Source organism: Pavona decussata, unplaced genomic scaffold (assembly GCF_977016875.1).
Source record: "Pavona decussata unplaced genomic scaffold, jaPavDecu1.1 SCAFFOLD_68, whole genome shotgun sequence".
NCBI lineage: Eukaryota > Metazoa > Cnidaria > Anthozoa > Scleractinia > Agariciidae > Pavona > Pavona decussata.
In genome coordinates, this window is record NW_028145487.1 from 509,879 (window position 1) to 523,334 (window position 13,456).

A 13,456-nucleotide genomic window follows, 5' to 3' on the forward strand; every position below is an offset into this window, starting at 1 on the left:
AGAGAGTTACAGTAACTTGCACTAATCAAAGTACAGTTGACTAGGCTCAGTCAAGCGGCTAACTGAGCATTATGTACCCGACTGCCACAATCTACCTTTCATTTAAGTGACCAAAACTTAAATTTTAGGCTGTTCCACTGTCCTGGACCATGGACCACATTTATCCCTCTCCTCCCTGGTCACAGTGTTTTTTGTTGCCCTTTTCTTCAAACAAGTTCATATTAATTAATAAAAACTCAGTGTCCATGCAATAATAATAATATTATTATTGTACTTGTATGATATGTACATGTACCATTTGCAAGGTCTTGGATGATTTCAGTCCATAGGTCATATCAAGACTGAGGGAGGTAATCATTGGTTTGACAGTCTTAAAGTGACAAGAATAAGGGGGTTGGGGGGGTGCATTAATTGCCTTTCTTTTTTTTTTTTCTTTTTTTTTTAACAAAATGATTAACCGCTCTGAAGACCAGTTTTGTGGTGGAACATCTAAATTAGTTATCGGAAGGTCTTATGTTCAACTATGTACTCCTGATAGGAGCACTCGGATAATTTTCTTTTTTCTGAGTATGCCTGTGTCACTTTCTGGAATAATGCATCATTCTCATTCATTCACCAGGCTTTAGAAATAATTATACCATCACATTTATTTCATCCCTGGTGAAAATCTTTAGAGGATCTTCAAAGATCTTCAAAGATCCTCCAAGATCTGCAAAGATCTGCAAAGGTCTTCATAAGATCCTTGAAGACAAGGATCTTTTAAAGATCCTCACAGATCCTGGAGGATTTCTTGAGGATCCTATAAAGATCTCTTGAAGATCCTGATGAGGATCCTTTCAAAGATCTTCTAAAAGATCCTGCAGGATCCTCAGAGATTTCGTTAGGATCCTACAGGATCTTGAAAAAGATCTTTTAAAGGATCCTTTCAAAGATCTTTGTCAGGATCCTTAAGGATCCTCAAGGATATGATGAGGATCTTACAAGGTTCTTGTAAAGAACTGTTCAAGGATCTTCCAAAGATCTTTATCAGGATCCTTAAGGATCCTCAAGGGTCTTACAAGGGTCTTAAAAAGATCTTAGAAGGATCCTATAAAAGATCTTTGTCAGGATCCTTAAGGATCCTCAAGGATATGATGAGGATCTTACAAGGTTCTTGGTAAGAACTGTTCAAGGATCTTCCAAAGATCTTTGTCTGGATCCTTAAGGATCCTCAAGGGTCTTACAAGGTTCTTAAAAAGATCTTAGAAGGATCCTATAAAAGATCTTAGAAGGATCCTATAAAAGATCTTTGTCAGGATCCTTAAGGATCCTCAAGGATATGATGAGGATCTTACAAGGTTCTTGGTAAGAACTGTTCAAGGATCTTCCAAAGATCTTTGTTAGGATCCTTTAGGATCCTGAAGGGTCTTACGAGGTTCTTAAAAAGATCTTAGAAGGATCCTGTAAAAGATCTTTGTCAGGATCCTTAAGGATCTGATGAGGATCTTACAAGGGAAACTTCATCTTCCTAATCTAAGGTGAAGTTACTATTTGTATTCATCATTGTTGATGTATACACCGTCAATGTTGAGCCATATAAAAAAGACAAATGCATGATGTATACTTACTGCATGTACACTTTTTTGCTCAATCTAACAATTACATATACCAGGTACTTCTTTGCAATAAACATATAAACTTTAAGCTTACGTATGCAATAATAACAAATGGTTTGGAAGAAAGAGCAAGAATGTACTTATTTTCTATACCACAAGATTGAGCTTTATTTTTGTTATATTAATTGGGCAAATAAACACATAAAACCAAGATGAGCAACTGATATTAGTATTTGTAACCGGCCTGCTTTCCAGGAAAAGCTTTAAAAAAAATGAAGCTTATATTAAACTTGACTTTATACATGTAGTACACGTCACTGAAATGCATTTGTGAAAACAATGTTACATTCAGACCTTCTTCGATGGATTTCGACTCCATTTGATGCCAAAAAGAACAACAATGCTTTCAATCATAATTCCTGCAACTTTCATGCACAGTGCTAGCTTTTAAAATGAGCAAGAAAACGTGGGGTCACATCAACACCGGCAGCCATTTTGGATTTCATTCAGACTGGGTAGACTGGGCACGAACAAGGCCATTTTGGTCAGCAGATATGCCACTGCAGGCTCGCGGAGAAGGCCGTTTCATTTTCGATTTAGGCGGAATATTCAAGAAAACAGGAGACATTTCCCCTGGATTTTTACCTCTGTTAAGCTTCAAAATGTTGGGTTCAAGCAAAAAAATGTGGATAACTACTTTTAGCAAGAGGTAAGCTTTGAAATCAATAACTTTGATGAAAAAGACTGCATGAAAATGTGTGATTTTATAGATCTTCTATGGGAATTTCGAATACATGTGTTTCTGAGCTAACTGCAAATTCGAGATTGTTAAGGTAAACATTCCCTATTTATTTTCCTTATACATGTAAAGCCTTTGCAAACGTTTTTACAGAGTCATTTGTAGCCAGGTTGTTATCATGTCTTGGTATAAGCTGAAGACTTAGTGATCTTGGTTTGATTGACATTGCATGAAGATCTGGAGTTCATGATCACCATCATGGAGTGTATAAGGTTATATTTTCTGTAGCACCATGAGTTAAAGGTTGGATACCCTTGTTTTGCTCAGAAATCAACAAGATTGTTACAGATGAGAAGCTCACTGAAACATGTGTCTAAATGCGTATACTTGGCACTGCCCAGATCACTGTCACAGTGATCACTGAGTGACCACTGGTCACTCAGAAGAACTGACTTAAAATGCACTTTTTTTCTGTTGTTTTGCAGATTTTCAGCTCAATAATGTTGTCAAGGCTGATACTCAATCGTGCAGCTTCAGAGTCAAGTCAGCAAATCCTGCTCAATAAGCTAAGTCACTTATGACCGTTGGACTCTATTTTAACTGATTTGATTTTGTTGCAAATTGTGACTTCTGCTACTCCTACTGAGAAACAATAATTATTACCAAATAAACTTTTGTAACTTGCATAATGGAGTATTGGTCATTACTTGATATCATATACATGTAGTTGAAAACAGCAAGGGTACAATCAATCTTTTTTTTTACAAAATATCCAATCATTTTTCTTTTTTATTTAGCACTTCCCCTGAACCTTTACATAGTTCAAGACAAAGCCATTTTCTGAATGTTTCTTTCCTGAGAAGTGTACTGTGAAATTGTTTTTTGCTGTTACTTGTTTGTAGCTCTGGCTGTGGAATACGGTCTGTGAATGACAAATTTATATTGTGTGTAATGCATGTAATTAACCATCCAGATATAGTTAGGTGCAGGAATATATGAAGTATTGACCATGAAATCATTTGCAGTGGCAAATGCTACAATTAAAACACATGAACTATGATAATTCTACGCTTAGAACAAGGATTTAAACCATCACCTACATTTTCAGCTTACATGTATTTTATAGCTATTTTATTTCTGGATCTATAAACCAGCAGAGTGCTATTTTAACCCTATTTTAACTTGAATGACATACATTTAATGCCCTATTTTAAACCTGTTTTAAAGATATTTTTGTACCATTTTCCATTTTTCCCCATTAAATTATCCCTGTTTTATGTTTATTTTAAGCCTATTTCATTTTCTCATCAAATTATATTCACAAGCTTTTCAATTTCATATCCCATGAAAACCTCTTGAAAATTTGACCTTGAAAATCTCCTGAAAAGCTAAATGGGAATTCCATGTGGTGCCTACTAAAACCGAAGTATTTTTGCAAGCTTTATGACTGTTAGAAAAGCAGATCTTAGCAAGGGCTATTGGAATCCAAAAAGAAAATTGGGGGTAACCACGCATTTTTTTAGAGATAATTCAGCAACAATTACTCTTTCTTATTCTAAGGCAGCAGTGAAATACATGTACAAAGCAATGTATGGCGTTTAACTCCAAATTGAAGCTTTATTATCTCTGAAAAATGCATGGTTACCCCAAATTTTCTTTTTGGATGCAAAGAGCACTTGCTAATTAGTGCTTTCTCCACACAGTTTTAAACTACGCAAAAATACCCCTGTATTAGTAGGCACCACCCATAGGAATCTCGAGATGCGCAGAGCGTATGTGCAGTAACAAAAGTAGGCACTGTCCTAAAGGGACTTTTCATGAGTTGTTCATAGTCTGATACATGATGCAGGAAATTTCATGGGCCATGCTGTTTTTCACATTATTTTCATGGATTTTTTATTTTTTTTTTTTTTGGTTAAAAAATGCCATGAAAATGTCCTTACTCATGACCTTGAAAATCCCCTTAAAAAGTGTTGTAAATGCTATGGATTTATCATGAAAAAATACTGAAATTTTCATGGGTTTTGGTTTTATAGTGTGCAATGAGAATGCCAATTATCTGTGCTTTAAAATGGAGCTGCACAGAGTGTTACTTTAAAGGAGAATGTGCATGTAAACTTGACATATTTTCAATTTTGTCAAAATTTATATTTATTAGAGTGAATGATTTCTTTTAATTTTCAACGTAACAGTTCAAAACCAGATAAGTCTTGATTATGCCTTTGCCTGAGAGTGAGACTTGTGGCTAAAAGACGAGTTTTTTTCATAAATGTATAACTGTTACAAATTTATTGAAAAGTATTCTTTTGATAGCTGACATTGTACTAGGCACTGTAGGCAACATTTTCTTTTAACTTGTCATCCAACCATGTAAAAGTGTTGTTGTGGATGTTACCACCCTGTTGCAAGTTGTGATAACATTGCACATTGAAGTAGACATTAGCTCAACTTTGTACAGCATGTTTCTGCAACTTGCAACACCAGTTGCTATACATGTAGGTATAAAAATGTCTTTCAAATTTCATATCATAACAATGTTGTGCTACAACTTGAAAGAAAAATAATTAATGCTGTCTGTATTTCTCATCCTTTATTTATAGTAATTTTTTTCATGTCTTTCTGCATGTAAGTGGCCTCATTTTCATGAAAACAAAGGGCTCACACAAAAGGAAGAAATAAGAAGAAAAAAAAAACAAGTTAGCTTTATGAGACATTTTTATCCTTTTTTTAGATTTTTACATTTTGCATTAATTGTTGTGTTTCATGGTAAGGGATTGATGATTTTAAACCATGAGATTTTTACAAGTGTAAAACATCAAAGATCTATTTGTAAAAAGATAAGAATAATCTGAGAAATAAAATACATTTGGCATAAAATTTACTGCTTGTTAAATAGGATACTTATTTTGTGCAGGTCCTAGCAAGGCTCCTACAAGGACCATGAAGAATCCTGCAAAGCCCCTGTCAAGATCCCCAAGGTCCCTGCAAAGAACCTTTAAGATCCTTCAGGATCTTTTTAGGTTTTTTTCATGATCCTAAGAGAACCTGAACCTGCAGGATCGTAGCAGGACCCTGTAAGGATCCATCAGGTCCCTTTAAGGATCCTACAGTACAAGGACCAGGAAGAATCCTGCTGATCCTCTGTTAAGATCCTTCAGTTCCCAGAAAGATCCTTCGGGTCCCTGCAAAGATCCATTAAGATCCTTGAGGATCTTTGAGGATCCACATAAGGATCTTTTGTGGATCTTTTTGAGGATTTTTAAGGATCTTGATTCATATCCTCAAAGATCTTGCAGGATCTTGTAAGAACCTTGAAGTCCCTGCAAAGATCCTTCAGGTCCCTGCAAAGATCCGTTAAGATCCTTCAGGATCTTTGCAGATTTTTATAAAGATCCTTACAAGAACCTTAAGGATCTTGGCAGGGCCCTGTGAGGATCCTTAAGGTTCCTGCTACAGGATCCTGCAAGATCTTGCAGGATCTTGTAAGAACCTTGAAGTCCCTGCAAAGATCCTTCAGGTCCCTGCAAAGATCCTTGAGGATCCTGCAGGATCTTTGCAGATTAAGCAAGATCCTTGCTGGATCTTGCAGGATCCTGAAGGATCTTTGCAGGGCCCTGTGAGGATCCTAAAGGTTCCTGCTAAGTTCCTACAGGATCCTGTTAAGATCCAGCAAGGATCTTGCATAATCTGCAAAGATCTTGCAAGATCCTCAAGGATCTTTGCAGGGACCTGAAGGATCTTTGCAGGGACTTCAAGGTTCTTACAAGATCCTGCAAGATCTTTGAGGATATGAATCAAGATCCTTAAAGATCCTCAAAAAGATCCACAAAAGATCCTCATGTGGATCTTTAAAGATCTTTAAAGATCCTCAAGGATCTTAAAAAGATTTTCACCAGGGATATACCACACATTCGACATTCCAGTCCTAGCAGTATATGTAGGATGTTCGTCCCATAGTTCAATGGCCTTAATAAGCTCCCACAAGTCTCGACCTTTAGCTCAGTGGTAGCTAGAGCATCCGAACTAGTAATCCGAGGGTCTTAGGTTCAACTCCTGATAGGAGCACTTAGATTTCTTTTTTCCGAACTACATTATGCTTGTGTCACTTTCTGGAATAATACATCATTCTCATTCATTCACCAGGCTTGAAATATACCATCACATTTATTTCAAAATTTTATTGTTTTATATTTTATAAAATGTGCTTTTATGTCAGTTCAAATATTTAGGAGTCAATCAAACGGTTACATTAAGGGGAGTAACGTTCTAAAAAAACTGTGGTGCTGCATCAGAAATGAATGTTTGGTTTAAAAATTTATCAACAGAGTTGATAGGTAATTTAATTTCAGGCCACCATATAGACATTCGAATCAAAGAGGTTATAAACAACATCAACTTTATGCATTATATATATATAGCTAAATGTACATGTAGTTTTATTAAAATGTGTGTTAAATTGCTGACAATTTGATTAAGGTAAACAATGCCGATGTCATACATGTAACTTGCAGCATGTTATCTTCTATTCTAGTAATATTATCACCGCTGTATAAAGATGGTAACCTTGTTGCATTTGTATTGGTAAGTTAGCTTCACTTTTTTTTGTCAGATTGTTCAAAAAGTACAGTCAACTGTCTGTTGAAGATGTGCATTGTGCATTCTCAATTATATGAATTCTTTGATCAGGATGAAGAAATAAAAAAATCGACTCTTCTTTTTTTGCTGTTTTCAAAAAATTCCCATTGCCGAGGGGAGTGGGGTGGAGGATTGGGCACTTCTGGAAATGACTGATGCTTACACTTTAAGTTTGGAGAATTCAGTCCATCCCTCAGTTCTTATTTTTACTACCTTTTTTTTTTTAGTAATAATTACCTCCCCTCTCCCAATTCTAAAATTCTACACAAAATTGCATTATACACAAGATCATATGTCAAGTGCCACGGCTGAATCAATGAGTTGGCTATCATGAACTCCTGGATGTAACATGATCCAATGTATGACCAGTTTTTTTAATATGTCCATATATGCTTGGCAAAAGCATTTACAGTGCAATGAACTCAACGGGGGCCACCCAACATTGATCAGCCAATCACGGGTCACGTTGACAGCAAAGGAGTCTGGCTTTGGTAGTTTGTAAACCAATCCAAAACAAGAACAGTTCTTATTTTCAAAGTGTCGTTTTTTTCGGTGGCCCTAGTTGAGTTCGTTGCACTGTAATTAATTGTATCTTCAATCTCCAAAAATGAACAGTTGGCCATGTATGTAGCTACACTGTAAACTTTGAGAGCAATAAATATTATTATAAATTATTTGGGGTATAATTAACTGAATACACTGAAACAATTATTGTCATGTCTAGTTAATTGGTGGTTTCATTGAGATGACAGGCTTCAGATGTAGTACAGGTACACACAGTCAGAAGACAATAGAAACTACACTGTTTTTACTCTTAAGAAGCTGTTTATCCTGTTCATATTTCCATCTTCAGGTTGTTTGTGTTATCTTAGACGACACTCTTCCCCATCTGGATTACACTGAACAGCAGGTTTGGCACATAATAAGTTTATTGTACATTTATTTTGAACTTAATCTCAGAAAATTGAATAAATAATTGAATAATATCTGGACAACTGAGGTCCCATTCGACACCTTTTGATTTGAGGATTGAGAAGAGAAAAACAAGAAAGATGACTAATACTTGCCCACATGGCAAATTGTGCAGTTCCAGAAAAAATCCATACCCACACCATGGAAGGTCATTGGAAATTTCCAGGGGGAGGGGGGTCTTGAAAGTCAAAATTTAAGAAGCAAAGTATGAAGCTTAACTGGAATTTCCTAAGGGGATGGGGGGTGCAAAATAAAAACCTTTCTGTGGGGGGGGGGGGGGGAGTATGGATATTTTCTGGAACTGCACAATAAATTATTTGTCATTGTTTTTCATGATAAGGTTCCCTAAGTACTCTTGCAAAACAAAACAAAAAAATTAAAATTCAAATAATTTTCTTATTTCTTGGCCATAACACATCACACATTAATGACGTTTTTTTTTTGTTTGTGTGTGTGGGGGAGGGGGGAGGGGGGAGGGTTGGGGGCATATGAGTTTATCACATGCTAAAATAAATTGGATCTAACACTCCCTATTGATCATTAACTTCCCTTCCTGTCACTACAACAGCCAAAAGCCTGACCCTACTTTATAAACATCCCCCCCCCCCCCAAAGAAACAAAAAACAAAAACAAAACAGCAGACCTAATGTACTAGCCAGTGAGTAATTCAAGCCAATATACAAATTTACAATATGCTAAGGCAGATGTGGGTAAATGGGTGCTATGACAAATTTGGGTTCCAGTGTGCTTCTAATAAAAAAAATAAATAAAATATACCTGTAAATATCCCTGATTACTAATCACTGCCACATCAATTTTTTTTTTCAGATACTTCAAAGCTACCATCATATAACTGAGAGAAGAAAATATGTCCATGACTTTGAAAGGCAAAAGTCATTTTTAGAGTTTTTTAGTAAGTAATATTTTTTTATTGTCAGTGATACTAAACGTACCTGAAGATATTTTTCTCCAACTTTAGAAGTCTTAACCAAGTACCATTCATGAATACCTCGCATACACAAATCATCCATTCCTGCCTTTGTTAAATAAATCTTTTTTCTAATAAGAGAGGGCTTGTTTTAATAGTTTAGTGCATTAGTAATACTCTAAAACACAGAAATGTTTCTTGTTTTGGAAAATTTGTTTTTTTAATGTACATTTTCTTGTCGTTTTTGTCAATATCTTTAGGTAGATCATATGAAAAGGAAGTAGGACCACTCTCATGGAAAATAGGAGAATTTGTAAGTACTGTACATAATTTCTAACAATAATCCTGTGAAATTGTGCAGGATATTGCTTGACACTTAGCCGATAAGGCTGCAGGCCGACTTGGCTAAAATTAGGTGATATTCTGCAAGATGACAATGTTTATTCGGTTACTGAGTAGATTTATACTTAGTTTGACAAATTTAGCCAGTTGCTAGGTACAATATACTGTATAATTGTCAGTAATAACTCTTCTGTCAACGGAGGGTTGATCTTAATTACAATTCATCCACCACTTCATTTATCATTTTATTTGTTCGTAAGGGCAGGAAACCTCTTTAACTGAATAATAATGGTACTTTAAATAAAGATAAAAATAAAGTAATAATAATGATGACGATGATGAGGATGACAGTGGCAATGACAATTGCACTGTATGATAATTTATACAGCATCAGTGAAACTAGGTCATGCCAACATTGCATCATATAATCATTGTAATGTGAGACATACATTAATATGTAGTAACAAGTCCTTGATAAGTTTACTTGCGAGACTCACTGCACAGAATAGACCCTTCTCCAAAATGGCGGCCGAAAATTCCAATAATAAAGTTAAAATTAAAAACGTAACGTAATTAAAAACGGGGGGGGGGGGGTACCCTGGTGAAAATCTTTTTAAGATCCTTGAGGATCTTTAAAGATCTTTAAAGATCCACATGAGGATCTTTTGTGATCTTTTTGAGGATCTTTAAGGATCTTGATTCATATCCTCAAAGATCTTGCAGGATCTTGTAAGAACCTTGAAGTCCCTGCAAAGATCCTTCAGGTCCCTGTAAAGATCCTGAAGGATCCTGCAAGATCTTTGCAGATTATGCAAGATCCTTGCTGGATCTTAACAGGATCCAGTAGGAACTTAACAGGAACCTTTAGGATCCTCACAGGGCCCTGCAAAGATCCTTCAGGATCCTGTTTAGATCCTGCAAGATCCAGCAAGGATCTTGCTTAATCTGCAAAGATCCTGCAGGATCCTCAAGGATCTTTGCAGGGACCTGAAGGATCTTTGCAGGGACTTCAAGGTTCTTACAAGATCCTGCAAGATCTTGAAGGATCCTGTAGCAGGAACCTAAGGATCCTCACAGGGCCCTGCCAAGATCCTTGAGGTTCTTGTAAGGATCTTTATAAAAATCTGCAAAGATCTTGAAGGATCTTAACGGATCTTTGCAGGGACCTGAAGGATCTTTGCAGGGACTTCAAGGTTCTTACAAGATCCTGCAAGATCTTGAAGGATCCTGTAGCAGGAACCTAAGGATCCTCACAGGGCCCTGCCAAGATCCTTAAGGTTCTTGTAAGGATCTTTGTAAAAATCTGCAAAGTTCCTGAAGGATCTTAACGGATCTTTGCAGGGACCTGAGGGATCTTTGCAGGGACTTCAAGGTTCTTACAAGATCCTGCAAGATCTTTGAGGATATTAATCAAGATCCTTAAAAATCCTCAAAAAGATCCACAAAAGATCCTTAATATGTGGATCTTTAAAGATCCTCAAGGATCTTAATGGATCTTTGCAGGGACCTGAAGGATCTTTCTGGGAACTGAAGGATCTTAACAGGGCATTAGCAGGATTCTTCATGGTCCTTGTACTGTAGGATCCTTCAAGGGATCTGATGGATCCTTACAGGGTCCTGCTAAGATCCTTAAGGTTCTCTTAGGATCATGAAAAAACCTAAAAAGATCCTGAAGGATCTTAAAGGTTCTTTGCAGGGACCTTAAGGATCTTGACAGGAGCTTTGCAGGATTCTTCATGGTCCTTGTAGGAGCCTTGCTGGGACCTGATGGATCGTTATAGGGTTCTGCTAAGATCCTCCACGTTCTTGCAAGGATAGAAGGATGTTTAAGGATTTTTGCAAGGAAGGGACGTGAAGGATCTTCTCAAGGTTTCTGCACAAATTCTCAAGGATCGTAACTACCCAGGGATTTTCTGGAAAAATGGTAGAAAGATCCTTTTGTGCATCTCTCACAAAACTCTTAATTTTCATGCACAAAATAGGTATCCTATTTAACAAGCAGTAAATTTTATTTTTATTTCTCAGATTATTCTCATCTTTTTACAAATAGATAGATCTTTGATGTTTTACATTAAAAATCTCATGGTTTAAAATCATCAATCCCTTAACATGAAACACAACAGTTAATGCAAAATGTAAAAATCTAAAGCAAGGGTAAAAATGCCTTATAAAGTAACTTGTTTTTTTTTTCTTATTTCTTCCTTTTGTGTGAGCCCTTTGTTTTCATGAAAACGAGGCCACTTACATGCAGAAAGACATGAAAAAAATTACTACAAATAAAGAATGAGAAATGCAGACAGGATATATTCTTTTTCTTTCAAGCTTTAGTACAACATTGTTATGACTTGAAAGTTGAAAGACATTGTTATACCTATATGTATTGCAACCGGTGTTGCAAGTTGCAGAAACGTGCTGTACAAAAGTTGAACTAATGTCTACTTCAATGTGCAATGTTATCACAACTTGCAACAGGGTGGTAACATCCACAACAACACTTTTACATGGTTAGATGACAAGTTAGAAGAAAATGTTGCCTACAGTGCCTAGTACAATGTCAGCTATCAAAATAATACCTTTCAATAAATTTGTAACAGTTATGCATTAATTTTATGAAAAAAACTCATCTTTTAGCCACAAGTCTCACTCTCAGGCAAAGGCATAATCAAGGCTCATCTGGTTTTGAACTGTTACATTGAAAATTAAAAGAAATCATTCACTCTAATAAATATGAATTTTGACAAAACTGAAAATATGTCAAGTTTACATGCACAATTTCTCCTTTAAAGTAACACTCTGTGCAGCTCCATTGAACATTGCACAGATAAAAATTATTGGCATTCTCATTGCACACTATAAAACCAAAACCCATGAAAATTTTAGTATTTTTCTATGGTAAATCCTTGGCATTTCCAACACTCTTTGAGGGGATTTTCAAGGTCATGAGTAAGGACATTTTCATAGCATTTTTTAACCGTGAAGTTGCCATGGAAAGAGCATAAAAAATCCATGAAAATAATGTGAAAAACAGCATGGCCCATGAAATTTCTTGCATCAAGTATCAGACTATGAAAAACTGATGATAAGTCCCTTTAGGACGGTGCCTACTTTTATTACTGCACATAGGTTCTGCACATCTTGAGCTTCCTATGGGTGGTGCCTACTAAATACAGGGGTATTTTTGCGTAGTTTAAAACTGTGCAGAGAAAGCAGAAATTAGCAAGTGCTCTTTGCATCCAAAAAGAAAATTTGGGGTAACCATGCATTTTTCAGAGAAACTGCGCGATATAAATAAAAAAAAAAAAAATTAGAAACTGCGCGGTATAAATTTAATATTATTATTATTATTATTATTATTATTATTATTATTATTATAAAGCTTCAATTTGGAGTAAAATGCCATACATTGCTTTGTATTTCACAACTGCCTTAGAATAAGAAAGAGTAATTGTTGCTGAATTATCTCTAAAAAAATGCGTGGTTACTCCCAATTTTCTTTTTAGATTCCAATAGCCCTTGCTAAGATCTGCTTTTCTAACAGTCATAAAGCTCACAAAAATACTTCGTTTTTAGTAGGCACAACATGGAATTCCCATTTAGCTTTTCAGGAGATTTTCAAGGTCAAAATTTTCAAGAGGTTTTCATGGGATTTTATATCATGATATTGAAAAGCTTGTGAATATAATTTGATGAGAAAATGGAATAGGCTTAAAATAAAAATAAAACAGGAATAATTTAATGAGGAAAAAATGGAAAGTGGTACAAAAATACCTTTAAAACAGGTTTAAAATAGGGCATTAAATGTATGTCATGCAAGTTAACATAGGGTTAAAATAGCACTGGCTGCTGGTTTATAGATCCAGAAATAAAATAGCCATAAAATACATGTAGGTTGAATATAGGAGGTGGTTTAAATCCTTGTTCTAAGCCTAGAATTATCATAGTTCATGTGTTTTAATTAGTTGTAGCATTTGCCACTGCAAATGATTTCATGGTCAATACTTCATATATTCCTGCACCTAACTATATCTGCATTACACACAATATAAATTTGTCATTCACAGACCAAGACCACAGCCAGAGCTACAAACAAGTAACAGCAAAAAAACAATTTCACAGTAAACTTCTCAGGAAAGAAACATTCAGAAAATGGCTTTGTCTTGAATTATGTAAAGGTTCAGGGGAGTGCTAAATAAAAAAGAAAAATGATTGGATATTTCGTAAAAAAAAGATTGATCGTACCCTTGC

The 13,456-nt window shown here is 35.7% G+C and overlaps 1 protein-coding gene and 1 long non-coding RNA gene across 2 annotated transcripts in view; both read left to right on the forward strand.

Annotated features, from left to right (window-relative positions):
• LOC146477862 (cGMP-dependent 3',5'-cyclic phosphodiesterase-like) overlaps window positions 1-13,456 on the forward strand; it is a 56,995-nt gene that overhangs the window by 5,368 nt on the left and 38,171 nt on the right. Inside the window, exons 5-8 of the mRNA XM_085112959.1 lie at window positions 6,866-6,915; window positions 7,823-7,879; window positions 8,770-8,854; window positions 9,130-9,182. Of these exons, the coding sequence (XP_084969085.1) occupies window positions 6,866-6,915; window positions 7,823-7,879; window positions 8,770-8,854; window positions 9,130-9,182 (245 nt within the window). The remainder of the gene's footprint in view (window positions 1-6,865; window positions 6,916-7,822; window positions 7,880-8,769; window positions 8,855-9,129; window positions 9,183-13,456) is intronic.
• On the forward strand, window positions 2,101-3,023 carry LOC146477863 (uncharacterized). Its single transcript, XR_014865286.1, has 2 exons — window positions 2,101-2,304; window positions 2,820-3,023. It is a non-coding gene; the product is annotated as an uncharacterized LOC146477863 (long non-coding RNA).